Here is a 27,079-nt window from a genome sequence, read left to right as displayed (position 1 = left end):
CGGAAAACTTGTATTTGTGTTTCTTCTCCTTGTGTGATTACAGCCAGTTTAAATATAGATGTTCCGTTTTCTTATTGGAGATAAGAATGCAGCATCTGAAATCTGAAATGTGCTAAACTGATTAATAATGCGGTGATTCCAACACTTGAGGTCTGTCCCTTCACAGCCTTGCCAGAGCTAAATATAGCCCCAAGCTTTGCTTTATGCTTCAGTCTCTCAGTTTTGGCCGAACATTTCATTGTTTCCAACTAAACGCCGATCACTTACACAACCAGTAAGCCTGTAAAGTTACAAGAACATAATGTAGCTAAGAGCAATTTGAAAAAGCTCATCCAGCTATAAATTAGCTGTTTTTAGCTAGAACTGCACTTGTGTCTTTTTTTGTGCTTTTTTTTTCTTTCTCCAACATACTCCTCATCGAATCCTTACTTGCTCTGCTTCGTTCTGTCGGAGTCTCCCCCATTCCTCTCTCGCCCCTCCTCCTCCTGCCCACACAGCTATCAAGGGTCTCTCTGCCCACATCCTGTTGTCACGGTGATGTTCCCTGAACCTCCGGTTCACGAGGAGTAGATGTTGACAAAATAAATCAGGTTTTCCCAGTTCTGTGGTCCTAATTTCTCAAAAGCTTCACGTCTGTAATCGTAACTTGACAGAGAGAACAACGAATTTTGTGTTTGTGCGTGGGGAAGGGGAAGGTTTAAATCTTCCTGAAACAGCTGTGTGGGCACTTCTTTAAGGAGCTTTCTGTGGAAAAACTAATATTTTACTAGACCTCTTGCAAAAATATTCTCCTTTTTTTTTTTTTTTTGTCATATTTTATCGCATTACAACCGCAAACCACGACGTTTGTGACCGACAATAAGCATTAAATCAAAGTGAAACTGCACTTTTTCTTTCATATATTTCTGCCATTTGTATCCAGCCCCTCCCACTCTGAAACCCTTAGATAAAATCCAGTGGAACTTATTTTCTCGGGAGATGTCGGTTTTTAAAAATTAGAAGCACATTTGTTCAGATTTTGCTTTTTTAAGAAAAACGTAAAACCTACGCATCCATTATTTTCACTTTGCAATATTAAAAAATAAACTTACCCCTCCTCCCCCAAACAAAAATAATAAAAATAAATCAAAAAAGACCCACCCACCCGAGCGAAGGTAAGCAAAGCCAGATATCATGCGGCCGTGTTTAAACAGGTGACCTGTTCCTATTAGAGATGAAGTGTTCTCCCCTACAGCGAAGATATGAATCAGCTAATGCTCTCTCAAAAAGCCCTTACTCACCACCGTTACGCAACTGCTCTTAATGTGATACCATCGTGCCAACAACTGCTGTCATGTTTTCGTTTCGGTTGCGCTCCCAAGTAGTGGATCTCGGCTCCCGTCCTCGCCTGCTTCCTACAGAGTCATGCATGTCCTTCCAGCCGCAGCACAGGGAGCGCTGCCCTTATAGGGCCGAGCCGGAGAATCGGCTCCTTTCCGTCGCATGTGTGTACGTTAGCTCTCTGCCTTTGATGCCATATTGGGAGGAAAGAGTCTTTTCCTCTTCCACTGTTTTTTTTTTTTTTTTTGTAAATCTGTTGATGCTTCTCACATTCTCCTGAAGAAATGAAATGCTTGAGCTCGTCGGAGAGCCAGCGTAGGCTGCAGCTTTTCCACTCCTGAGTGTGATTAAATGTGAAATTTTATTTAATGATGAGGTAATGAATATTTAAAAGTGAAGTCGGGGGGTGGAACTGATTTGTGGTTTTCAGAATTTCAAGTAGCAGTCTGAAAAGTGCGGCATGGATTTGTACGCAGCCCCTCAGAGTGGGTGGGCATTTATCGCTCATTATTTATTGTGATAAATTCTGATTTATCGTTGTCACAATAAATTCCAATTAATCATTTTTAAATCCCACAAAACTGCCAGGATTGTTAGTTTCACTATTTCCTCTGCAGTCTTTCAGTAATTTTGAAAATGCAATTAAATGCAGTGTGTGTGTGTTCACTAATTAATCAGACTTCTTTATGTGACTGGTGTCCTAAAGAAGCGTATTACAAATCAAATCGGGTTTTCAAGAGCACCGTTTGTGTTTGTGAGGCTACAATTTCTCTGCCCTGCAGTCAGAGACACACAGTTACTCTAAATACAAAGTAATCAATATTTCTTACTGTCACCTTTATTGTTATTACAACAATGCTGCATAATAGTGTGATAAAACCTGTCCGCATCGCACACCCCAACCTGTACAGCCTCCTTTCACAGCAGTTACAGCTGCGAGTCTTTGCTAAATGTGTGGCTGATTTTCAGACCTTTGCAGAGTTAGATAAGATGTGTGGATAAGATGAGTATCGGCTGATCGCCTCTAATAATAAACGAATGTATTCCCACAGCATGATGCTGCCACCATGCGAGCGTGATCCCAGTATCAAGGCCTTTGCATCAAGTAGTTAGAGTTCTTACCTCCATCTTCCTACCAACTCTGATTAGGTTTCCCACTTCCTGCCAGGTCCCCACAGCATCATGCTGCCACCATTATGTGTCCCAATAAAATGCGCAGAGGTTTGTGGATGCAAATGTGAGAAAATGTGAAATGTAGTCGGTCCGCTTGCACTATACACTTTCTCATTTCTGAGCAGACCGGAGCAGCGCTTGAGGAAACCTCGGTGTACTTTCTCGCGTACGCTGCTCCTCTAAATGCACCGAGCCCGACTGACTCGGTGGTTTCTGAGCTGCTGCTGATTAATTCATGAGCTGTGAATCATCAAAGCCGGAGCGAAGCTGCTGCTGCTGCTGCAGAGGCCTGAACGATCCGCTCCTCTCTCGGTGAATATTGCTGCGTGAATCCTGTGGGAAATTTTGCCACACTCAGCTGTGACTCAGAGCACTGTTTGACTCCAACTCCCAGAAAGCCGCTGGGATAAATGGCAGATGAGCCAAATTACCGTGTGCAGAGCACTTTTGTGATGGCTTCGGTGACATGTTTGTTAGAGTTCGGTCCAGTGTTGTGTTTTTTTCTCTCTCTCTCTCTTTCTCTGCTTTTAATTATCAAATTAACCTTTACCACAGAAACCCTCTGAAGTCACACTGCGTTTACTTTCTGTGAGGCTTTCCAATAAATGCAGCAGGCGCCGTTTGCCTCCTCCCCCCCTCCGCCCCCCCCATTTTTTCTTTTGTTCGAAATCAAAAACTCGAGAAGGTTTATTCATTTCTTCTTCAACTGTGCTCCTCTGCGTTACCATGACAGCGGCTGTTGGGAGCAGGCTGGCCGTCCTCGCAGGTTGTTTGTGCAGCTCTTGTGTCTCTAAGTGGTCCTCTGAAGAGCGGCCAGGAAAGTGGCTCAGAAGAGCTGAGCCATTCAGCAGCATGCAGGTACCGCAGCCTCCGGTCCCCTCGGGGAGCGCCGCGCCGCATCGCTCCGCTCAGGATATTATTAGCTGGACTAATATCGCTGATGTATGTTGTCTGAAAAGTGCTGTCCTATTCAGTGTGGATCACTCCTTATTTATTTATTTTTTTCCTGCCTCCAGCCTCAAGGGGAAGACTGTGTGCTGCTCTTTGAAGTCCAGCTGCTTTAACAGCAACTCTCCTTGTTTCCGTCTCCAGCAGTCGACAGGCGACGCCCCGACCACGCCCAAGTACACCAAGGAGCACAGGGACCTCTTCTTCCCCGCCGCCCTGCCAGCTCCCGTCCTGCTCACCCACCCCGTCTGCCACCCGCCGCCCGCCCACGACGGCCAGGCCAGGGGGGCCTGCGAGCCCCTCAGCAAGGTGGCCCGACCCCAGAGCTCAGGCTTCCACCACGATCAGAGGAGAGCAGCCGGCCAAGCCGCCGCCGCCGCCACGGCCTTCCTCCCACCGGCAGGTACGGCGCCATAATCCTGACTCCTCTAAAAAGCAACTTTATGTTGTCGTTTAATTTTTTTTTTACACCATGTTCTTTTATGTTTACTTTTTTTCCCATGGAGAAAACAACTTTGTTTACAAATGCAAAGAAAGAAACGTGGCAACGAAATGTGAAATAAAACAGGAAGCGGACATTACAGGATGTCCATTCATGCTTAAAAAGTCTTATCTTTATATATCTAAAATTAAGGCCTTAATGTCTTAAATTCATAAAAAATAAAATAAAAAACTGGCCTCTTGACAGGACTTTTAAATTTGGTAAATTCAGTTGTTTTTTTTTCCTCACTGGACTTTTCTGACGGGAAAACGTTTGAGTCGCACTCAAACATATTTGTTGCGTGCTGAGGCCAGCGGTAACTCACTGCTAGTGCTAATACACTTGCTAACTAGCTAGGTAGCTAGCTTATTTGTGCCTATCATGGATAAATGCAAGTTCATCATCAGTCATCTGGACAAAATTGATACATTTCTGGGTCTTTAATTCTGTGCAAAATGGTTTTATTTCTGTTTGTACTCTTGTACAATAGTAGATAAATAAAGTTAGAATTTCTTAACCAAAACTGTAAAAAAAAAAAAAAAAGGAAATTTACATTTGTGAATATGAGATTTGCCAAATGGGGGATAATGTTTGGTTGATTTGGCTTGGCATTTGATTTCATGTTTTCTTTCACGAGGCCAGCAGGGGGCGCCTGAAGCCCTCCTCAGCAGCATTACATAACAGAGGTCTGTGTGCAGTTTGTGTTTTGCCTTGTGGGCTTTGTCTGTCCCCCAACAGGAGCTTCTGTCAGCAGAGTCCTCCAGACCGCGAGTCTCTTCTGTCTGAATGGGCTTCTGGGAGGATTTGCTTTAATCTCGTCATGAATATTCAGTTTGGGCCATGTTTAATATCTGCAGGAGTAAATCCATCAACCTCTGATTTAAAACTAACAACTGAATTCATGTACTTAAATTTACCGTCTGATAATCGAAACTCGAAGCTTGACGTCGGCATGTTTTGTGTTCACTTTCTCCTTGTGAGTTAGCATTAGCATTTAAATGTTTAATAATGGTTTTAAAACCCCTTGAGACTGTTTTGTTGTTGTACACGTAACGTGGAGGTTTTACACCGGTTTCTTACTTTAACCCTAAGTCAACCACAAATCCTTTAAACATATTGACTTTTTTTTTTTTTTTTGCAAAAGCCCTTAAACATTATTTATTTTCTTTGTACCTTCCAGGACTTGACGCTGTCTTTCATTCCCCTGTGTTCGGTGACCTTTCGACATGCGCAAATCCACACAACAGTGTGTTTGCATCAGCAGGGATTTACATGCAAACAGTTGCACCCCGCAGCATCTCACCGATGTAAATTATGTAACGGTTCCCAAGGCAACAATCACAGAGTCGCAGTTCAGTTGTTTGTGTGTATCCGTTTGCCACGACTGCTGTGGGGGAATTTTTTTTTTTTTTTTCATTTTTGTGCTTGTAAGGAATCTTAAAAAAAAATAAAACGCTAAGTTTTTGTGACGGAACAAAGTTGAACACCTTTACACTAACAATGAAACGGATGAACTCAAAATAAGGTCTGACTTTTGTAGCAGATTTTAAATTCTCTGCAGTGACAAACTATTTTGGTCCCTGACACAAAATCAGATCCTCTGAAAATACCCATTGAAACTGTTTTTTTTTTTGTTTTTTTTAGCAGATTTTCTAATTATTGTTGGTATATGAAGTAATAAATTCCTAACAATACATGGAATTAAACTGCTGAGTTATTAATTCATCGAAACTTCCCATGCAATCGAGTTTTAGCTATTTAATCTGTCCTTTAAGTGTTTTAAATAAAATTAATACGTTTTATTACATTTTTATTTGGTTTTTTAATATGTTTTTAACAAACAAACAATGTGGCTATATAATAATTTAACTTGAATTTGTTACATGCTAAAATAATAATAATTATATTTTTAATTATAACATTATTAAGATAATACAGTTGTATTTATTGTTATAATTGTTGTTAATGTTTATTATTTTGCTTCCTATTTGAATTGTCTGAGTCGTCAAATGGATCCAGCATCTTATTGGTTCACCTGCACAGCAACTCGGCTGCAGACCTATGAGATTTATTCAGATCAGTGTTATTAATAAATCCCTCTGCTTTAACACGAACAACTAAATTCATACGTGCTGCAACACAAGTCTGAGAAATGACTAAATAAATTTTCTATGTCACTTTACTTGATGACGAAAACAAATTTGAACAGATCTACCCATATTTAATGAATCGTTGACATTCCAACTGTCGCCTGTGAAGCGTTGCGTTGTTTATCTGTGGGTGAATGTGCGCCATGTTGTTTGGTCCCTCAGAGGAGCGGGAGGAGCCCACAGAGGGGCTGCTGTACCGCCAGCAGGAGTCCCACCTCTGTCACCAGATGAAACTGGCCACCGTCTCCCAGGGCCAGGAACCTTCGGCGGCCTGGTTTCAGGAGGAAGCGGCAACATGTAGCACCACGCAACCTTGTTCAGGTCAGAGCCTTTAAAGCACACGGACACATTCATCTCAGTTTGTTAGGACACCATCAAAAAGTTGATATATTTCAGTAATTCAACTCAAAAAGTGAAAGTTGTGTTGACTCGGTACACACAGAGAAACGCACGTCGACCTTTTATGTCTGTTGATTTTAATAATCATGGCGTATGGCAAATGACAATCTAATAATTGCAGGAGATTAAAAAAAAAACCTGAAGTTTTAACAATAAGTCATTTCAAGGCATCACTAAAGTAGCTGGTTGTTCACAGTGCTGCGTCTAACAATGGTAATGGAAGGTTAAGTGGAAGGACAAAGTACGCGGTGAGATAACTGCACCCATCTTAAGAGCTTGGGTGAAACTAAGACCAGCTGCGTTTTCATCGCAAATGTGTGCAAAGGTTTGTCAACTTTCTACTAATGTAACAAAAAAAGAATAAGATTAATTAAGAATCGCAATTAAAAAGCTAATTTACACAATAAGTCATCAATAAACATATCTCGCCATGATCCTCCGACTACTTCCGGTGTCGTCGTCTTTGTGGTTTCCGTCAGCGGTAACATCCGGTTGTTGATCATGTGACTGGTGTGACATACACTAAAAACCACCTCATCCAAACACCAAAAGGTTTTATTAAAAAACTTTTTTATTTTTTTAAATTGATGCTTTTCCATTAAACAAATGTACTTTTGAAATGTCAAATTGCACCATCATATGGCCAATGGAAACGCAGCTAATGTGTGTAGCCAGCTTTTCAGATGTGCAGCGATTAGCTTAGCGACAATATTTTCATATGTTGTGATGCCTTTTTGAATGTGACACGAGAAAGGTCATCTTTATCCCAGGTATACAAGAAGTGTGCATTTCTGTAGAAATGAAAAATGGCTCCCTCCCACTGCCTCTCTCCCAGACCAGCCGCAGTACGCCAGCAGCGAGCAGTCCAAGCTTCCAGACCCCAGCCGGATCCGCGCCCGCGCCCCGGCGAACATGCCAAAGCTCTTCATCCCTTCCACCGTCACAAAGTTCCCCCCGGAGATCACGGTAACGCCCCCCACCCCCACGCTGCTCTCCCCTAAAGGCAGCATCTCGGAGGAAACCAAGCAGCGACTGAAGGTGAGCCGCTTCGCCTCCCGAGGCCAGTCTCCCTGTCCGTCTGCATGCAGCTCTGCTGAACAGCGCCCTCTGCTGTCTGCTTCCTTCCCCCCCCTCCCTCGTACAGAACGTCATCCTGTCATCCCAGTCCGCTGCCACGGTGAAGAAGGACACGCTGACCCAGCCGGTGCTGGAGGTGCAGGAGACGTCCAGCCAGGAGTCGTCTCTGGAGAGCGAGTCGGACGAGGAGGACGACTACATGGACATCTGAGCCTGAAACTCGGATTAGGGTTCAACTTTTCGAAAAAAAAAAAAAAATTTATAATAATAATTGATTCCTGAGCAGCTGTCTGTGTTGATGCTTTGATTCCCTCACGTGCCATACAGGAAAAAAAAAAAAAAATCTCCACTCCAAATGGATGAAATGCAGTATTCTAAGCCGCTGCGTGGTTGCTACGGTTGCAAGGAGTGTGTCGGCGCATGACGGACTTTGAAGGCTTTTCGTCCCGCAGCATGCCTGAAACGTGCCACTAATGCATATCACACGTCAAGCTTCTTCAGCTCTCTTGCTTTACATCCGACCCAAAAAAAAAGAGAGAGAAAGGAAAAACAGTTTGCCTTTAACGGCCACCAGCGACATTTTTATGCATCTTTACTACGTCGTGTGCAGATTTTTTATTTTATTTTTTCCCCTCTCCGAGCTGCAGCTAATCGCTCGTCTTGAGCACTTTCCTGTCGCCGTTTACTGCGCCGTGACATTCTGGTCTCGACGCGTTGCTACACGATGCATTTGGGTGAAACCGGGAGGGAGGACGGGGCGGGCGGGCGGGCGGGCGGCCGGCCGGTCACGCTCCGGCTCCGTCCGTGGAGCCAGCGATCCGCGAAGCCTCATAACCTGTAGCAGACTGAAAATGTTTACACTGAACACTTGGGATGCTTCTCAGTTGGCACTTAAATTTGTGTTTTTCGTGTTATTATTCTGTCTCTTCTGTGCGCATTTGTAGCTACGAAAACACTTCTCTCCAGGATGACGTCCCGCCACCAGCACTGATCCGAATAACGAGAGGAATTAGCTTTTGTACAAAACAAGAAGAAAAAAAACCCGGAATCTTTTGAATGTTTGTTGGATTGAGCTGGCGGGAGGAAGGTGCCGCAAACTCTACCCGACGTCAGAGGAACCGATGCGCACGACGACGAGGACTCTCCAATCTTGATGCCTTTCCACTGAACTCACTTAAGGACAGTTTGTCACATTTCTTTGCCTAAACTCAGAGGAAGACGCACCGAATGTTTTTTACAGATATTTTTTTCTATAAAAAAAAAAAAAAAGAGAGAGAGAAAGACTTCTTATGTTTCTTGAAAACCACGTGTGGTCGTTTTTAAAAGACAAGGGCACAAATAAATTAAATGTTCCCACCGTAATAAAGAAGAAAAAAAATATCCCTGCTTTGTTATATTTGTTTGTTTTTGGGGGTTGTTGTGACGGGCTTTGGGGGAATGTATGTGAAGCGGGTTAAAGTCCTGAGATCGCTCCGACAGAACATGTTCTCTACGTCTGGACTGAATGCATTATTGATGTCAAACCAAATATATATATATATTTGAAAAAACACGTTTGTTGTTTGAGTCTTTAAACCAAATCAAGCCACTTTGTTATTGCACTCTTAATACAGACGCGACTCGAGACATTTCTTCAGCTCATAAAGTGAAACTTGTAGATTCATGCACTGATAAAACACAAAATCTTACGACCAATCGTTTTGGTGTTTCTAGTGCAGAATAATTTAGTACACTTGAAATAAGGCAAAACCAAGTAACTTTTCAGCAAGCTATAGACCCTTGCTTAAAGTCAATAATTCTTTAAAATTGATGGAAAAAGTACTGGTTATAAGTGAAAGAATCTGCCAGTGGAGCAATAACCCGTTATCTTTAGAGGCCCGACACTCGACCAGATTAGTTTGATTTATTATGCTAAAATCTAGAGAAGACTCCCTGTATCCTCAGCTCTAATAAAACCTCTCAGCTCGGCTTTTGGAAAGCTTTGCAGCCAGTGGCGGTTCTACCATGTTTGCTATCCTGGGCGATCTTCCACTTGGACCCCCCAACACCCCCCCCCCCCCCCCCCCCCCCCCCCCCCCCCCCCCCCCCCACCGCCAAACATCTCTTCTTATCACGTTTTGGAAAACGCTGTGAAGACAAAATCAACCAATTCGTCTGAATGCCGTGTGTATTCGTGGATTTTATTTTTTTAGATATTTAAAACCACACAAAAAATTCATGCAAGTCTATTAAAACTATATAACACCTTTCAAAACACAGCGACGTAACAATAAGCAATAGGAAACTCATTCAGGTGCCAATTTGTTGTTTTTTTCCCATCACCCCTGGTGATGGAAAAAAAAAAGGAGCTCCACTAGTTGCTGCTCCACGTTTTAAAAGACATATCTTTCTTCAATAAATAAAAGCAGAGTTCTGATCATTTAAAATACTTATCAAACGACATTAAATGTGATGTTCTTTGGGGGACCCTCCCTGTTGAGCAGCTGGCAGACCTCCCCGCTGACGTGGAGCTGCTGCTCAAAGGGCCCGTACACCGTGGTGTGAACTGTCTGACGCGAGGGAAGTCATTAGTCTTCATTAGCAACTTCCAGGAGTTTCTTATGAAGTGCTGTGAAGTTGTCATTTGCTCCCTTTGCCAGGAAAACTAGATGTGAGGTTTGTTTTCTTATGCGGAGGGCCAAATGTGAGCCTGCCTGCCCGGCCCCTGGTGCGAACTTTTGAGATCCTGGTTCCTCCGGATAAGGAGTGGAAAACGCAGATTTTTATTCTTAATGTTAAAACAGATGCGGTAGTTCTTGTCTTTCTGTTGGGAATGTGCTCCTCTCGGTGTGTTGCTCCTAATTATGTCATAAAAAGCTTACAGAGTTATTCTTTTTGTAAATAAATACAAAAATTATTTCAGATGACTTAATTCATTAAGGAAACAAATTATCCAAATCAAGCTGAATATATATAAATGTATATAAAAGTAAAATATTCACAGCTACTGATCCAAAGAACACCAGTAAGTCCACTTCTGAAATGCTGGAGTGGCTTAGTCCAAGTCCACACCTCCAATCAGGAGGTCGTGGCATCATCACCTTAAACAGCCCGTTCCAAATGTGGCTCAGTTATTCTTCCCCACTTACGTAAGAGATTAACGCCAATTATTGCAAGCTGGGCACTTTTGTTTTGAATCATTAAAGGTGTGACAAAAAATAAAATAAAGCAGAAAGAGAAAAAATCTGCAGGGGGGCCATGCATATACTTTTTTGTTAAAGTACTGCGTGTGATGGATGCATTACTTCAACAATTGAGTAAAATAGAGTATAAAAGTGTAATGTTTCCATCCGTGGCTCCACTTTCTCTACAGTAAGGAAGGGAAAGCATCTGGTTTTGCATCAAAAGCTGCGTGGCTGATGTGAGCGAAAGGTGTGAGATTTCTCGTCAGTCCACTGCAGGGGCTCTTTATGGGCCCGCTGCAGAGCCGTCTGATCCCCGGGCCCTGGCTGTATATTGGCAGCTGTTAACTGGAAGAGCGCAGAGAGAGAGCTCCCTGCAGCCAGGGCAAATGGCCGAAGGCTGACTGCTAAAAAAAAAAAAAGGAGAACTAGAATTTACCCAGGGAAGGATTCAGAGATGAGGAACGGAGGAAGAGACTAGCTGTGTTTCTGTAGGAAACCGGAGCTTAACATACAGGAACTATAAAATGTATTCACCCTCTAAGATCTTTTACCCTTCTATTGGTTTTACAAATCAGTCATGGTCAACAACATTTGGCATTTTTGACAAAAAAAAATATAACTTTTTTTTTTTACAAAAAACCTTTAATGTCAGCAGGAAACGGTAGCACAAGCGCTGTGGAGTAACTTGTTTTAGATCAGTAATTCCTTAATACTGATACTACTAGTTCCACTTACAACAAAACATTTTTCCCATAAGTGAAATAATCTGCTTTTAATCAATATTAAGGAATTATTTACCTAAAATATGTGCCTTCATCTTGCTAAAAAAAAAAGTTACTTTTGTAAGTTAGTTCTGTCTTAATTCAAGTGTACCAAGATATTTGCACTAGAAACCAGAAAAACTTGGCAAGATCTTGTGTTTTTGCAGAGCGCTGGCCTTCTGCAGACAGCCACACTGGTTTGTCGCTCCGTCCAAACGTCCCTGCAGGCTGGATGTTACGTAAACCTTCCCCCTCTGCCATTGCTCTTCAGTCCCCTGGCCTTGTCACAGGTCACACCTGTCACCTTCAGACACCTGTGTGTGTAACAAGGCTGACACTGCTGCCGCTGAAACGCACGCCAGCTCTGGGCCCCGACACCGTGACCCGAAGAGACCCGATCTCTCTCTAATTCCCAAACGCACCGTCCTTCCCTGCTCCTTCGCCCCGTGCGTACGAGCCGCTCTGATCCCCCTCGTGACCTCGCTGACCCTTGAGGCAGTGAGAGGAGAACAACGCGCGACCTGTGATTAATAACTCCCCGACAACAACTGGGTCTCTCTCACACACACACACACACACACACGCTGCTCTCAAAATCGGAAACGCGTCCTCAAGGCCGACGCTGCTGAGTTTCAGTGAACGGAGGAGCGCTGGGAGACATCAGCGCGGTTAAATGACTGCACCACATCTTTATGTGCATCTTTACAACCTGAGCGCTCGCCATTTTATTTCACATTGATCTCTGTTCGGAGCCCGTCAATATGTTCGCAGTGGGCGGAGGTGGTGGTGGTGGTGGTGGTGGGGAAGGACGGAGCGTCTTGCACTTTTCTGTGGACACTTCCAGTTGCACTGCAGATGTACTCACCTCCCACTTTTTTTGTTGCACAACAAAAGCCAACTTTTTATGGGATTTTACGTGAGAGGCAAAGATGGCGGAAAACTATGAAGTGGATGTGGTTGTCAAAAGTAAAAATAAATAAATAAATAACCTGAAAAGTGCGGTGTGCTTTTGCAATCAGCTCCTCTCATCATCAACTTTATTAAGGACACAAATAGTTCCATATGAAAAAAATAAAATAATAAAATACAAACAACTAATAGGGAGTTCTCAGTGGACACCATGTACGTTTCGCTTAAACTACAGATTCATTTGGGTTTCCCCATGCAGGCTTTCTGCTTCCTGTTTAGTCCACTTTGATCTAACTGCAGTTTGCTTTGAAAGCCCGGTTCATTTTGGGGAGGTGGGAATACAGAATCAAACTCTCGTCCACCTGAAAACTTCGGCCTCGATTCAGTTGAAGAGAACGTTGTTGTGGTTTGAATGCAAATGTGGATGCCAAGCAGACCGGAGAGGGAAGGAAACTATAGCGCAAGGCTTTCTGGGTAAATACAACCAAAACAATCATGTGAATCTAGCGCTACTGGGGGGAAATGGCTTGTGGTTCTATTTTATGAAGAAGGCAGATGCGCTTGGTGTCTTCTTCTGAATTTTTTGTCGCTCCCTTCAGTAGTTCTTGATGCAGCGCCACCACAGGTAAGGAGGGGAACATGTTTTTCAAAGGGTTTTGGTTTGTTTGACTCAGTGCAGTGTGAACTCGAGTTGCACCAGCTGAAAATGCAACAAATGTCGCAACTCTGATCCCCTGCCGAACCGAGTCTACCGGACTATCAGGTGTGGAAACACGCCTCCGTCTCAAGTCTGTCGCAACCTTCAGCAGTTTTTCTTCCAGGATTGCCCTACATTTAATTTCATTAAATATATTCTGCCCTTGTAGCCTGATCAGCTTCCCTCGCTCTGCTAATGAAAAGCGTCCCCACAGAATGATGCTCCCAGGTTTCACTGTGGTAGCGCCACGTTCCTCATATGTAGCTAACTGCACGTGACTGCAAAATTTGTTGGAGTGCACAACTGATACTCAGCCGTCATTGTCTTCCTAACCTGAGTTATTTATTGGTCTTCATTTAGTTCACCAACAAACCTTTGAGGATTTCACAGACCAGTTGAATTTATATTGAAATTGTTACTAAACTGATTTAACTTCTCTAGGCAATTAATTGAAAGAGCTTGATTCAAGGGAATCAGAAAAGAAGAGGGTTGAATACCAGAACTTTAGTTGTTGAATATTTTGAAAGAGGTGTATTCTTACACTTCATAAGCAAGCACTACCTAGTGTTAAACTGTAACATAAAATCCTAATAAAATACACAAGTTTGTTGTGATTAGCACGACAAACGTTCCAGTATTTTTGCAAGCCATCTCTCCAACTGCATGTCTGCATATTGCTTTCAAGCATTTACTTAGTTATTCTTACAGTAACAGGGCCGTAGGATGCAGGGCTGTAAAAAGCTGTGCTTACAAAGGCCATTGTATGCAACACAGACACGAGAACCCAAAGAGGAAACCTATACGGTTTGTGTTTCTTAGCCTGAGAGGAGATGAATTCAATCCACGCCACAGGAAACGAGAAAGGAGATTGTCATTTTTTTCTCCACCCCCTTCTATGCTAATGCCTGTAATGTGTTGCAGTCAATTCGCCTGCAGTGAAGCGGTACGAAGGACTGCGACACCTGTGGATTTTACCTGGAAGTGGATATCAAGTAGGAGAGCCGGGGTTTACTCTCCTAACCCTGCAGGAGCCCATCATTCATGCCTGACTTTGAGCTTGTGGTGCTAACTGGCTGCTAATTTCCCACCAATACACTGGGCTTTCTCCTCATGCAGAAACTGGCTTCTTCAAGGGGAAACCATCTTAATGGGATTATCTGTCAGAGGCATGGGCCTGTCTAGACCATCCAATACACAACAGCCAGCATCGTACCCCCAGTACTTCCCCACGGTCCTAGCTGAGGATGCCCTCAGGTACGACTTACCTGCAGGAACAGTGCATGGTATCACCACACCATTATGGGTTCACACAGAGTTTCCCCACCCACTCTGTAATTTGGTAGAGAAAGGAGAGAGAAAAGAAGCGTAAAAGGGGATTGTTATGTAATGTGACGTTTTAGCCACTTTCACATCAGCACGTTCCCCATCTCACTACGTGCATTACGTTTGTGCTCCAGAAAGAAAAGATCTTTGTCTTTTTGAGGAAACACCAACACATTCCACTTGACAACCCTCTCCACTCCATTTCTCCTAATTGCGTCAAATGACTCGCTCTGAGTCTTTACCATGTTACACAAACACACTAAGTGGCATCTCTGCGATCAGTTATGTACGTGTCAATGATATTTACGCCGGTTTCTGGAGCTGCCGCCAGAGCCCGATCTGCAGCAGGAAAGTCCGTCCATATTTGTTTTAAAGTCTCTTAGCAGTTAATAAAGGTGCATTTCCTCCTTCCCCCTTCCTGTGGGGACGGTGTCAGGGCTCTGTTAAGTCTCTTTGATTTCCAGCACCCCTCCAATCACAGCGGGACCCTGACTCATCATTGTGTCACTTCAAAGCCTGGGAATGGCTCTCCTGGCTCCACCTACCAAAGGGTCCCCCTTAAAAGTCATGGTCACTCTCTCTGGCAGCATCCATCTGATGCGACAGGACGGAACTGTTTGGACTGACCTTAAGCTGCTGGATTTGTCTTCAACACATGGGACGGGGGCGGGGGTGGACGACGGGGGGCTACATTTTTGGATTTATCCAACATTTGGATTGCTCGTCATCCTTTCATGCATAGAAATCCCAAACTTCCCCTGTCTGGCCACTGAAACCGGAAAATGCAGTCCATCCGGGGTGAGTTCCCGACGCCTTTTTGATCGGTTAGGATATTTACAATTCAATAAAAATTCAAATTTTTATTGAATTGTAAAGCAGAATTGAACCTGTTCTCCTCGGTTCATCCCTGATCAAAGACTCAATCCCTTTTGGTGTCAAATGTCTATAGTAAATCTTACTTTGCTGCAGAGCTGAAGTCCAACTTCAGCGGTCCACCTCCTGCCTCCATGGCCGCCGGCCCTGATGCCTATCTTCAGGGCAGCATCAGGATGACTCTGGAAGACCTTGAACTATGGAAGACATTCCATGAAATTGGAACGGAAATGATAATCACCAAACCGGGCAGGTCAGACGGGGCTTTTCACACAAAAATATTCAGAAAAATGTTACTTTTCCTCATTTGTGTATCCTCTTGTGTTTTCAGGAGGATGTTCCCACACTGTAAAGTGAATTTATCTGGTCTTATTCAGTGTGCCAAGTACATCTTACTGGTTGACATGGTTCCAGAGGATGGCTTCAGGTATAAGGTAAAGCCTATAAATTATAACTGTGTTGTCTTGACTTGTAAAGATCCCTCTGTGGTTAGCAGATACCCCTTGTTTATCACCACCCCTCCCCTGACGTTGCACATCAAAGACCCCTATCTCTTCCTGTTTTTCTATTCCCTGCTGGGAGCTCACTGTACTACCCCCTGCCTCCATGGGTGGTATCCTCCAGCCGTCACTCTCGGAGCAATCGTGGGAAGTTAGGGAAGATGAAGTTGCTTCTGTAAATCACCTTTTCTCTGAGGCTGATTGACTTACGATCCGTCTCCTCCCCTGCAGTGGAATAAAGAGAAATGGGAGGTGGCAGGAAAAGCGGAGCCTCAGCCTCCCTGCAGGACCTACCTCCACCCAGACTCTCCGGCCCTAGGGAGCCACTGGATGAAGCAAAGCGTCTCCTTCCTCAAGCTCAAGCTCACCAACAACACACTCGACCAGCATGGGCATGTGAGTATTAAATAATCAAGGGATTTTCCAATTGATGTTGAGTTTAAAAAGATCTTTGGGGTCAATCTTACCCTGACTTGTCTGCAGATCATCTTGCACTCAATGCATCGTTACCACCCTCGTTTCCACGTTGTCCAAGCCGACGACCTGTTCAGCGTCCGCTGGAGTGTGTTCCAGACTTTCACCTTCCCAGAGACGTCCTTCACCGCAGTCACTGCCTACCAGAACACCAAGGTGAGTCTGTTTGGCTCCACAAAACCTTGATTGTCTTCTACTGAGGCCAGCGGATGTTGGTTTTAATTCAATTCTGTTCGGGGCAGATCACAAAGCTGAAGATCAATCACAACCCATTTGCAAAGGGTTTCAGAGATGAGGGCACTAATAAAAAAAGGTGGGTCTCAATTCTGCTGAACGTAGCTTGAGAAATCCTGCTTGTGAAATTGATCTAAAAAAGCTGATGCTTCTCTTTAGGCGTGCAAACAAAAACCCTGCATGCCTAGAAAAAAGGGCCAAGTTACCAGGCGTGTTGAACGAGGACTCCAAGGACAGCAGTTCACCAGGTACAGCTTCAGTCTTCCTTGTGTTCATAAATTTCCTTCCAGTCTTGTAATTTTTTTTAAAGGTTTTATTGGCTCCAGTGGCCTTTATTTGATAGTGAATTGACAGGAGAGTGGGTAATGAGAGAAGGGGGACATGCGGCAAAGGTCACCAGGCCAGGAATCGAACCTGCGACAGCACTAAGGCCTCCATATATGGGTTGTGCTTAACCCCTGAGCCACCACCGCACCCCTTGCATTTTTTTAAGTCATCCATTGCTTTGCGCCTTTTCAGGGTTCTGCCAGTCATCATATGATGGTTACGATGGAGAAGAGGGGCGCCTGGCCAAAAGGAAAGACGAGGATGCTGTAAAGGAAGAGCGGTACTCCCCCTGGGGCGCCGAGAGGCAGCAGGGTGTGAGGACCGACTCTCCTGCTGGGGCGGACACAAGAGAAATCTACAACACGGAGCAGCTAGTTCCCGCTCCTGCATCCTACCAGCCGTACAGGTGAATACCGCTGACTTGACACTTCAAATAGTAAAACTCTGTCCTGCTGAACCGGACATTCACTGCCATTATACTCTCCAGGGCCCATGAGTACGGAAAGTCTCCGTCCCCCTCCTCCAGCGTCGGCAGCAGCATCACAGGCTCTGGACGGAGCAGCTTCGAGTCCAGAGTTCCCGACATTGCCACTGACCCCGATCACGACTCCTCTAAGCCTGGCCCTTCCCACTGCGGACCCCACACCTTGCCGGGCCCCCAGGACTACAGCGGAGTGCTGAACATGACCATGGCCCAGGCCGGCAAGCCGGGGGTCATCGGCCACCACATTTACAGCCCCTACAGCACGGAACAGCCGCTGGGCCAGTGGAGCGGGCCGGGACCTGCACAGTATCCCCCTCCTCACCCTCTGTCCGCCGACTACACCACTCAAGCGGTGCACCATGGCTATCACCATGGCAATGTGGGCGAATGGAGCCAATATCCGCTGTTCTCTTACTCCTGCTGGTGAGCAGGCTCTTCAGCGTCAAATGATTGAGAGCTTATTAAATCTGACGGCTGATGAGGCGCACAGACCTGACAATGCATGCCCCAAACCACGCTGAAGGCCTGACACTCGCGGCAAGAGGAAGGTTCTGAAAGGAGAAGAAATGTGGCCCAGCGGGCCTCAACTTTCAGGAGACACTGAATCTCTCCAAACCTTGGAGCCCTGCAGGGTGACCGTCCCGTCTATTTATTTCGTATTTTGCCTCATCTACAGCGTAAATATTATTTTTGTACAGAAAAAGTAGAATTAAATCTAAGTGTGCAAATTATGCGTGTCCATGTCTTGTAATGTGAAGTGAAAATAAAAAAATCTTACGCAATATTATTTGTTTGTTGCCTTGCGTTCTGATTTTCATATGTTCCCAGCACAGACACCACTGACCGGCGCTGCCTTGCAGGGATGGAACGTTTATATTTCACATCAACTCAAGATCGAGCTCATTCCGACGTACGAAATTGTTCAACTTCACATCAAAAGGTTTAGATATATTTGCAGCGATTTTACTTTTAAGGCAGACATGGCTGGAAGAGACAGTGGGAGCTCAGATTCTCTAATTTGTGCACAGGCTTCAGTGAATTATAGATCAAAGTTTTGGATATTCTGTCTGTGGATGCTAGGGCTTTGATCCAGTGAAGTTCTGCCTGCAGAAAGTTTGCTGAAAACACCCAGCACCTTGCGCAGTCAGAGCCGCTGGTGCCGCTTGTTTGTGTTTCCACTAATGGGGGGGCTGCTCTGTCTTTTCGGACGAGCCCAGCATGCATTAAAGTGACTCCGGCTCACCTGCTGAGGTTTACCCACTGCCACATAAAGCACTGCACGACCCTCGTTCTCCATGTCAATGAGCCTTAAAAAGCATGAAAATGGGAGCTGTTGGCTCCTTTTCACTGTTAAACACAAGCAAGGCCTCTCACCTTCAGCCTGAGTGAATATGAGTTGCTAATGACTGCTGTAAAATACAGCAGGGGAGAGTGGGGGTGGGGAGCAATTTAGTGTAATGTGGGTTTTGCACAGCGCTATTCATTACTGTAAGTCCGAGCTTCCTCCTCTACTCCCTTCAGGCGGGCTAAACCAAAGTCTTTTAACAATGAAGTTTGAATTTCAAATTTAGATTACATTCCCACGCGTCAGTGAAGATCCTTCTACGTTGAAAATGTGAGATATTAATAATAATCCCAGTATGTTCTTGCTATTATTTAATAACATACTTTGCTTATGCAAATAATCTCTATTTAAAGGGGCAGTGTTATGTGAAATCAGCTTTTTTTTTTTTAGCTCTGCATCATATAATGTTATGCCCTCATCAAAAACATACCTGGAAAGTTGCCTTGATGCTTTCATGCATGTTTGAGAAATCCTTTAATCTCCCGTGGCAACCACTCAGTGCTCCCGTTTGTGAACGTTTAAACATGTTGATGTGAAGCTTTGAGGAGCAGGAACTCCTTAAAGTGACAGGAGCCCAATTTCAAGACTTCTCGAATTGAAAAGTAAAACTTCTCTTAAGTCATGTTTGATATATATACAGCATTTTTATAACCGAAGGTGACAAGGGAATAATTACTTGATTGTGATATAAAATACTATGTGACTAGAAGACACATAACACTGCCCCTTTAAAAAAAAAAAAAAGTGACCCAATATACAGTATGTCCAACTATTTCACATTCCAGAGTGAAGAGCAGAAAAATATAAACAGAGTGAAGTCAGAGAACAGGAAACAGTGGAGCTCAGTGTAAATGCTATTTAAAGCAGAACAACCACTAACCAGACCTATTTTATTGGGAGTTATGTGATAGACCAACACAAAATAATGCTTAAATGTGAAATGGAAAGGAAATGAAACATGGTTTTTAAGAGTTTTTACAAATAAATATCTGAAAAGTGTAGCATGCATTTGTATTCCGCCTATACGAATCAATACTTTGTAGAACTGAATTTTGTGTTCTGGGTCAAGCCTCTATCAGGTTTGCAGACATATAAACCAAGGTTTTTGTCTGTTTTATCTTGCTACAGATTCTCAACTGAATTTAGGTCCGGACTTTAACTAGGTCATTCTAACAAATGTGATCTAAACTAAGCCCTATAGTTCTGGGATTAGAGTCGCCGCCCAACTGAACTGGGAACCCTTGGCTCAGTCTGAAATGTGTTGCACTGCCCCTGCTGCAGAAATGCATTCCCTGAGCATGATGCTGCCACCACTGCATGGCTTGTATATATCCAACATAGGTTTTAAGTGTACAACGAATAATTGGCACAAGGACATTTTATCCCATCTGAGCTTGGAATCCATGCAAAAAAATGCAGAAAAGTTACAGGGATGTTGGTAAGTTTTTTGTAATATTGTGATTTTACTATTGAACTTAAGGCACATGGATTGAAAATCTAGTGAAATTAATTTAGAAAGCTGCAGACAACCCTGAGTAGGATTGCAAATTATGAATGTAAAAGCAAAATACAAAACCTTTCAGCATCAAATGATTATTTTTTCCCTCCTGGATTTAAATAGGATCTAGAATCAGCAGTTCTACATCCCATCGTTCTGCTGTGTGGATCATGCACAGCTGCCGCAATGCTTTAAGCAAATCACTGCGACTGATGCCAGTGAAGTTTTTTCATTTTCAAAGAAAGGCGTTTTATGGCTCCTGTTCACGCAGGGAAGCTACCATGTCGATCGGCGGATTCCCTGGAGGAAAATGAACGTTCCTTTGTTCCCCAATCGATTTCCATTGACCTTCTCCACTCCGCCGCAGCAGGGGGGGAAGCAAGAGTAAATTCCCTTGACTCGCAAACACCCTCCTGAACTCCACTGGGTTCAATCTGCATAGCTCTACATCAACGCCTAATGCGGCCCTTTTAATTGCTCTGCAAAGAGCACCGGATCGACCCACACTAAGATGTTCGTAAAGACCGCTGACGTGGCTAAGTGCTGGACATGTGTCTTAAGTATCCCCCAGGTGGTGCTACAACTTTGGACGAAAACAAAAACAAAACGGACAAGCACATAAACACAGCGGACCGTTGATCCTGGATGTCCAGTGCTGGTGTCAGCAGATCCTAGCAGACAACTTGCTGGAGGCTGGCACAAAAGTGTGAAAACAGAGGGAGGGACAGAGGTAAGAGGCAGGGGGTAGGAAGAGGGGGGGACAACAGATGTAGATGAAACAGCCCTGAAAAGGAAAGAGGCAGTCAGTCGGCCTTCATAAAGCCAAATGGAAAGGAACTGGTGGAGACTGGGTGGTACCAAAAAGCTCGAGCTAACAGGAGGGGAAGTTCCGACGAGGACAACCAGATCCTCGTGTGGAGATCTGGCAGCAGAGAAAAACGAGGCGCAGACGTCGTAACAGACATGCAACGCAAGCATAAACCTGAGAAACGGTCAAATTTGGGCCTATCACAATAAATCAGTAAATAGAACGAGATCAATAACTTCAATTTGCACGATTTATCGTCGTTCTCTGTTTCCCCCCCTTTTCTTACCATCAAAATCTGGATGTAAAACGTCTTCAGTCGGGTGCTTCTGTCTCAACTAGCCGCTTCTTTGGAAGGACAATTTTGTTTACAGAGATTTCATAATTCATTTATTTGTTTCTTTTGTTTTATTTATTTATTTATTTTCTATTTTTAAAATGTCTCCCAGTTCCAGAGTTAAATGTTCATTAGCAGTGAAAGTTTATAATCCTTGAGAATGTGTTTTTGCGTTTTGCCATTACAATTATATTGCTGGAAAATGGTCTCAAAACAACAATATTATCGTTTATCGCAATAACTTCTGGGATAAAACTTTGTAGCGTGACAGGCTTTGTCAAATTTATGGAAAAAGTTAGGCTTGTTCATAGAAATATCTTTAAAAGTGATAACTGCTTATGCTCAATCGGCGCTATCTTTTAAAAATAGCCATTATGCAGATTAACCTTTTATTAAAGCCTCATTTCTGCATTAAACATGTTTTTTATTTTTCTGGTGTAACATTCCAATCATAAATGTTATGTTTTTATAAGCAGCAATTAGAGAATCATCATAATTAGCAGAAATTAAATGCTGAAAACACCAGTCTGTGTTTAATTAATCCTATAGATACATAGAAAAAAAAAAGAAATAAAGATAAAACAAAGACAGGAGCCACAGCCAGTTGGGATGAATGATTCAGGTGGTTAGGATATCTGGGTATTGTGTAGTACCATGAGTTTCAAAAAGTAACAAAAAAGTGTGCAAAGGTGCTTATGAAGCTCAACCAGAGGCACAAAAAGTCATCAGTGCACCGACCCCTCAATGTGCTGACGTCCTCTTTCCTGTTCCGAGTCAGAAAAACGTAAGGACGGCAGGTGAATTTGGTTCAGTCCTCGCTGGATTCTTCCGAGTTGTCTATGTCAGCGTCATCCGACGAAGCTTTGGTGTACTGGTCCCAGCTGTGGGCCTGAGCGATCACGGCGGGCGGCATGAGCGCGACGCACGCGGCGAGGCCGGAGACGCGCTTGCTAAGTTCGGTCTCGTTCTCCCACTCCCCTTTGTCTGTGTTGTAGACGTGAACGTACTTCATCCTGTTGCCTTTGTCGTGGGAGCGCCCGCCCAGGACGTAGATGCGGCCGTCCAGCACGGCTACGCCGGGTTCTCCGTGTCCGGATGGGAGGGGGGTTAATAAAGACCAAGAGTTTGGTGTTGGGTCAAAGCAAGCCAACTAGAAAAAAATAAATAAAAATCAAAGAGGAAGCAACTGATGAGTTTTTATTCATACAAGTGCTTAAACTGTAAGAATCAGTGATTTGAACCCGACGTTTCATCAGTTTAATGGTCAAATAGAATAAAAAAAATTTAAAAAACACCAAGGAAACCATCTCTGATGACTCATGACGTACCTGCAGGACGTCACGCCGATATCCACGATGATCATTGCTACCTCCGATGACATACACGCGCCCGTTCGCGGCAGCCATGCCGTGCCACGCCCGCTCCACCGGCCCCTCAGCGCATGCCGTCCAGTCGTCAGTGGAAGGGTTGTAGCAGTAAGTCTCTCTGAGGTACGCCATTCCTCTACGGCCACATGCTACATAAATCCTGCCATCCAGCACCGCTCCAGCATGAGCGTACACCTGGAGGGAGGGACAGATTTAAGGGGGGGAAAAAGTCAGGAAAGGGGGAAGAGAGCATTTATAGCATGTAGGCATATAGCACCACCATGTGGGGAATAGCGGTAGTGCATGCTTTCATCCAGATGCGTTGGCGTGCAATAATATTCACACTCATTGGGAGGTTTGAACAATTTCTAATGCTCCAAAAATGTTTCTTATTGGGACCTTATGAAAGACAGATTATTAGGGCCAGACTAAGAAAAAAAATTAATTAGGAGAAATAAGTTATAATATTCAAGAAAAAAGTCATAATATTGCAAAAAAAATAAAACTTATGAGAATAATGTCAATGTTACGAGAGTAAAGTCCTAATATTTTGAGAATAAATTTGTAATAATATGAAAAAATTGGTAATAATACAAGAATTGAGTCAAAATGTTACCAGAATAAAGTCATAATAATACCAAACTAAAGTTGTACAACAAAGTCATAATATAAGTATAAAGTTGTGATAGTATGAGAAAAAAACGTTGTAATGATAAAAGAATAAAGTCATAACATCGCTAGTCGTAATATTAGCAGAAAGAAATAGAAATTCTATAACTCCTACACGAAAATAATAAAAAAATAAAATAGATACCATGAAAGCTGTGCTCTCATTGAAGCAACTGTTTTCTAGTAATTTTCCAACTTTCTTCTGGTATTTTAGTGTCTTTATTCTGCTAATATTATGACTTGTCATATTTTTACTTTACTCTCTTAGTCTGGCCCTAATTTTCTGTTGTACTTACGTGACAAAGTAATACAAACTAGATATGCACTAGTTTGAAGTGAAAAAAACCCAAACTGGTGCTCACCAATGAACCCATATTCATACACTGACCAGTAGGCAACTCTGGGTTAAGTGCCCTGCCCAGGGGCACATTATCTGTTATATATGACCTGTACTTTGCATTGCTCCGTCACATAAACGCCTAATAAACACACTAAAATCTCTGGCTATACATGAAAATAATGTTGTAAGGCACTGTGCTGTAAACTCTTACTTCTTTCTTCATTGGAGAGACAAACTCCCACGTGTTGGTCACCGGGTCGTAGCGCTCCACCCAGTCCAGCTCACTCTTGTAGTCCCGCCCGCCGATTGCGTAAATATGGCCGCCCACCACACAAACGCAGTGGTCGGCATGCTGCATCTGCAGAGGCTGGATGGAGCACCAGCTGTTGTAACGAGGGTCATATCTGAAAGAAGAAATGTTTCACATGAGGGAATAAAGCAGGTTTGACCTGCGGGAAAATAAAAGCCAATCTGGGATCAAATCACCTAAGCCAGGCTTTCTGCACATTTCACAAACTCAAGTTTAAGATCTTTTAATACTTAATCTAAAACTCAATAATTTTAGATTTAAAAAGATTGTTTTTCAAGACCATTATGAATTGTGTTTAAGACTTGTATCGCCACAGAAATGTACCAACTTAGTCCAGCTAACTAGCGATAAGTTTGCATTTACCCAAAGCAGATGCAAAAAAGCTACCTAGCGAGCTATCAAGGCTATATCAGCAGCTAGTTACCGCTAGCCTCAAGCCTCAAGTGCAATGAAGACGTCAGAGTGAAACTCACACTTTTGCCTGACAGAACCGTCCGACAAGAAAAAAAAAATACATAGAATATACAAGATTAAATAACCCTGTCAAGACAAAATTTAAAACCTGTTTAACATATTAAAGACTTAAGGCCTTAAGTATAGAAACATGAATTTATGACTTTTTAAGGACATGAAAACACCTTGTAACCTTCATCAGCAGGTGAGACAGCTGGGTAGCAAAGATTGTTTTCTGCTAATAAAGAACATGCATTTGTGATTCAACAAGTCCTCTCTCACCTCCAGCAACGACTGTCCGCACAAAAGCCACTGTTGTTCCTATCTCCTCCAATAAGATAAACAAAGTTGTTGAGCACAGCGATGCCCTGGTTGGACATTCGGGGAGCGTGAGCCGCTTTGAGAGTTCTCCACTCACTCCAGCTCGGGTGGAACACCTGGAACACGTGATCCATGTCCGCAGAGACCCTGGAGCTGAACATCCCGCCAAAGCCGAGGATGCAGTGGAAGGTGGAGCGCGGCTGAGTGAGGGGGCTCTGCAGGGCGGGCTGCAACAACTCCTGCTCGTGGTATCTTAGCGCCGCCGCAACGGAGTCCTTTAGCGGACACGGGTTCAGTCTGCCGTGGAGTCTCTGCAACACTTGTTTCTCGATTAGGCTGAAACGGACAGCGTCAAGCATCCTGAGGTTGCCCTTTGAGTTTAAAAAAAAAAGGGGCAAAATAAGTTAACTTCGACGCAGACGAAGATGTGAAGGTGACAAAAGGTGTGTGTAGAATCAAAGCGCACACACCTTTCGACTGACCTGCAAGTACACCTGGTCAGTTTCCACTTCCTCAGGGCTGTAGTGATAGTGAAGCGCGGCCTCGTACACCTCGTTCTCGCTGGCCACCTGAAGTGCGTCGCTGCTCAGCACCCTGAAGACGTCCTCCTCGGGGAGCTGCCGGTACACGTCCGTCCGAGACAAGGACTGGATGTTCCTGAGGATGTAGGAGTGGACCTTGGCTTTGAGATGCTCCAGTCCGTAGACGTCGGCCAAGTGGAGAACCTCCAAAATGTTGCTGTCGTCTAGCCAGGAGAACAGGAAGTCACAGCAGAAGCTGATGACATTTTCAAGCTGTAAACAAAAACCAACAAAAAAACAGACAAACATTTTAGTGAAACAGAACAAAAGGAAACGATTACTGACCAACTGGACCCAACATACCTGAAAAAGCGACGCGGCCATCAGGATTTCCTGAACGTTCTCTAGGTCTAACTCGATCTCGGAAGTGTAGATGTAGTCAAGAATTTTTTCCATGGCCGTGTAGGATATTCCGTGAATGGGAATCTCGTTCTGCTGCATTTCCCGGAGGCCTCCAGCAAACATGCACCTAGTGGAGAAAGATTACACATGGTTCAATCCAGGAAGAACTTAGGTACAGTGGTATAGCGCTTCACTGATTTGTAAAATGTCTGGGGTTTTTTTAGCTTCAGGCCAGTCAGTCACAGTGCCTGATAAGGCAGTGGTTCCCAAAGATTTTTGAGCCCCCCTATGGATTACAATAAACCCCCCACGCCCCCTAGGAGGAACGCAGCACACTTTGGGAACCACTATCTTAAGGTGATTGTTCAAACAGGACTCTGCACCAAGTCATTGTGTCTAGGCTGCAGACTTTTGCAACATCTGATCGGTTTGCATCATGCATTTTTTAAAAACTATGTTGCAGAGCAAACAGAAGAAGAAATCATTCCAATTTTATAGCAAACTGTACAAAAGTTTTTACAAACCTATCTTTTACAAAATAGGTTCACTGAAAGTACCTGGAAGAGTTTTTTTTTTTTTTTTAGGAAAGTACCTAAAGTGTTTTCGCGTGAGACTCATAACAAAACTCAAAATGAAACCAAAAGTAAGGCTGCAGCCAAAGCCGTGGGTTGTACCTGAAATAATCACAAGAGGCAGCCAGCAGAACACGGTGGGCTTGGATGGGACGACCCTCTACCAGGAGAACAACATCGAACAGGGTTCCGCTCTGCCTGAGGGTGTCCAGACCGCCCATCAAGCTGTGGAAGTGGGTCCAACACCTGAACAACTGTCGGTCCGAAAAGCGAGCCTGTTTCACCGAACCGACCAGCGCCCGTCCGTTCTCAGCCATGATAAACCGGTGACCTTCGAGTTTCATCCCTTTCACCTGCCTGGCAGCACCACCATCATCCGGCGTTTTCTCCAGCGAGACGCCGCCTGCTAACAAACAGGAAGAAGAGACGCAGCTAGCGACAAACCAGCTGATTTAAAAAAAAAAAAAAAAAGTCATTTCACATTTATAGAGAGTCGCACACGGTTATCCCCCATTTCAGACGCAGAGTTGTAAAAACACGAAAGTATAATACATACATACCTCCCTCCGTTAAAATGTTAGCTGTTTCCCCGCTGCTAAGCTAGTAGTTAAGTGTTATACAAGCTAAAAACAGGTTAGCCTGCTATGTTTTAACAAGAAGCCTTCAGAACCTTAACGGGGTCAATACGCAGAAATGTTGCCATGTCCTTAAACATAAAACCGCTCTGAAGTGACTTCTCGGACAGAAAATACCTGCTTACAACGCAAGACGCAGAGTTCCTCAATTTCTTTTTAACAGGTCAAAACAAGCGTGTTTACTTTTAGTCTCAGGGCGAAAGCTCAAAC

At 43.9% G+C, this 27,079-nt stretch overlaps 3 protein-coding genes across 7 annotated transcripts in view; 2 read left to right on the top strand and 1 right to left on the bottom strand.

The window, feature by feature from the left end:
* Positions 1–8,928, top strand: part of cabin1 (calcineurin binding protein 1) — a 52,263-nt gene extending 43,335 nt beyond the window's left edge. For all 4 annotated transcript variants that reach the window (XM_032579490.1, XM_032579491.1, XM_032579493.1 and 1 more), the window contains 4 exons: positions 3,586–3,844; positions 6,235–6,393; positions 7,307–7,509; positions 7,616–8,928. In XM_032579490.1, coding sequence (XP_032435381.1) covers positions 3,586–3,844; positions 6,235–6,393; positions 7,307–7,509; positions 7,616–7,759 — 765 coding nt within the window. In that variant the 3' untranslated portion in view covers positions 7,760–8,928. The remainder of the gene's footprint in view (positions 1–3,585; positions 3,845–6,234; positions 6,394–7,306; positions 7,510–7,615) is intronic.
* Positions 8,929–11,556: 2,628 nt separating this feature from the next.
* tbx16 (T-box transcription factor 16) lies at positions 11,557–18,081 on the top strand. 2 transcript variants are annotated; one of them, XM_032577569.1, is made up of 8 exons: positions 11,557–15,528; positions 15,607–15,709; positions 16,007–16,171; positions 16,259–16,405; positions 16,492–16,562; positions 16,643–16,731; positions 17,003–17,216; positions 17,298–18,081. In XM_032577569.1, the coding sequence occupies exons 1-8, from the start codon at positions 15,410–15,412 to the stop codon at positions 17,719–17,721; spliced, it is 1,332 nt and encodes a 443-aa protein (XP_032433460.1). In that variant the 5' UTR covers positions 11,557–15,409; the 3' UTR covers positions 17,722–18,081. The 2 variants fall into 2 exon arrangements, with proteins under 2 accessions (XP_032433460.1, XP_032433459.1); XM_032577568.1 differs by having other exon boundaries at positions 11,557–15,709.
* A 3,276-nt stretch (positions 18,082–21,357) lies between these two features.
* Positions 21,358–26,655, bottom strand: klhl22 (kelch-like family member 22). Its single transcript, XM_032579198.1, has 7 exons — positions 26,337–26,655; positions 25,624–25,789; positions 25,210–25,533; positions 24,701–25,110; positions 23,867–24,059; positions 22,608–22,841; positions 21,358–22,429 (listed from the first exon to the last, which is right to left on the bottom strand). The coding sequence occupies exons 1-7, from the start codon at positions 26,576–26,578 to the stop codon at positions 22,088–22,090; spliced, it is 1,911 nt and encodes a 636-aa protein (XP_032435089.1). The 5' UTR covers positions 26,579–26,655; the 3' UTR covers positions 21,358–22,087.
* Between the last annotated feature and the right edge of the window lie 424 nt (positions 26,656–27,079).

Source organism: Xiphophorus hellerii, chromosome 12, assembly GCF_003331165.1.
Source record: "Xiphophorus hellerii strain 12219 chromosome 12, Xiphophorus_hellerii-4.1, whole genome shotgun sequence".
NCBI lineage: Eukaryota > Metazoa > Chordata > Actinopteri > Cyprinodontiformes > Poeciliidae > Xiphophorus > Xiphophorus hellerii.
The sequence above is the reverse complement of the archived record's forward strand: the minus strand, read 5'-3'. Positions and strand labels throughout refer to the sequence as shown.

Excerpts from the sequence above, each read along its gene's own strand:
- tbx16 (XM_032577568.1), top strand. The coding sequence starts at position 15,410 with ATGGCCGCCGGCCCTGATGCCTATCTTCAGGGCAGCATCAGGATGACT. Across the intron at positions 16,563-16,642 it reads GAGGGCACTAATAAAAAAAG|GCGTGCAAACAAAAACCCTG; the intron begins GTGGGTCTCAAT and ends GCTTCTCTTTAG. Across the intron at positions 16,732-17,002 it reads CAAGGACAGCAGTTCACCAG|GGTTCTGCCAGTCATCATAT; the intron begins GTACAGCTTCAG and ends GCGCCTTTTCAG.
- klhl22 (XM_032579198.1), bottom strand. The coding sequence starts at position 26,578 with ATGAAACTCGAAGGTCACCGGTTTATCATGGCTGAGAACGGACGGGCG. Across the intron at positions 25,111-25,209 it reads ACTTGCAGGTCAGTCGAAAG|GGCAACCTCAGGATGCTTGA; the intron begins GTGTGTGCGCTT and ends TTAAACTCAAAG. Across the intron at positions 22,430-22,607 it reads ATCGGCGTGACGTCCTGCAG|TTGGCTTGCTTTGACCCAAC; the intron begins GTACGTCATGAG and ends ATTTTTTTCTAG.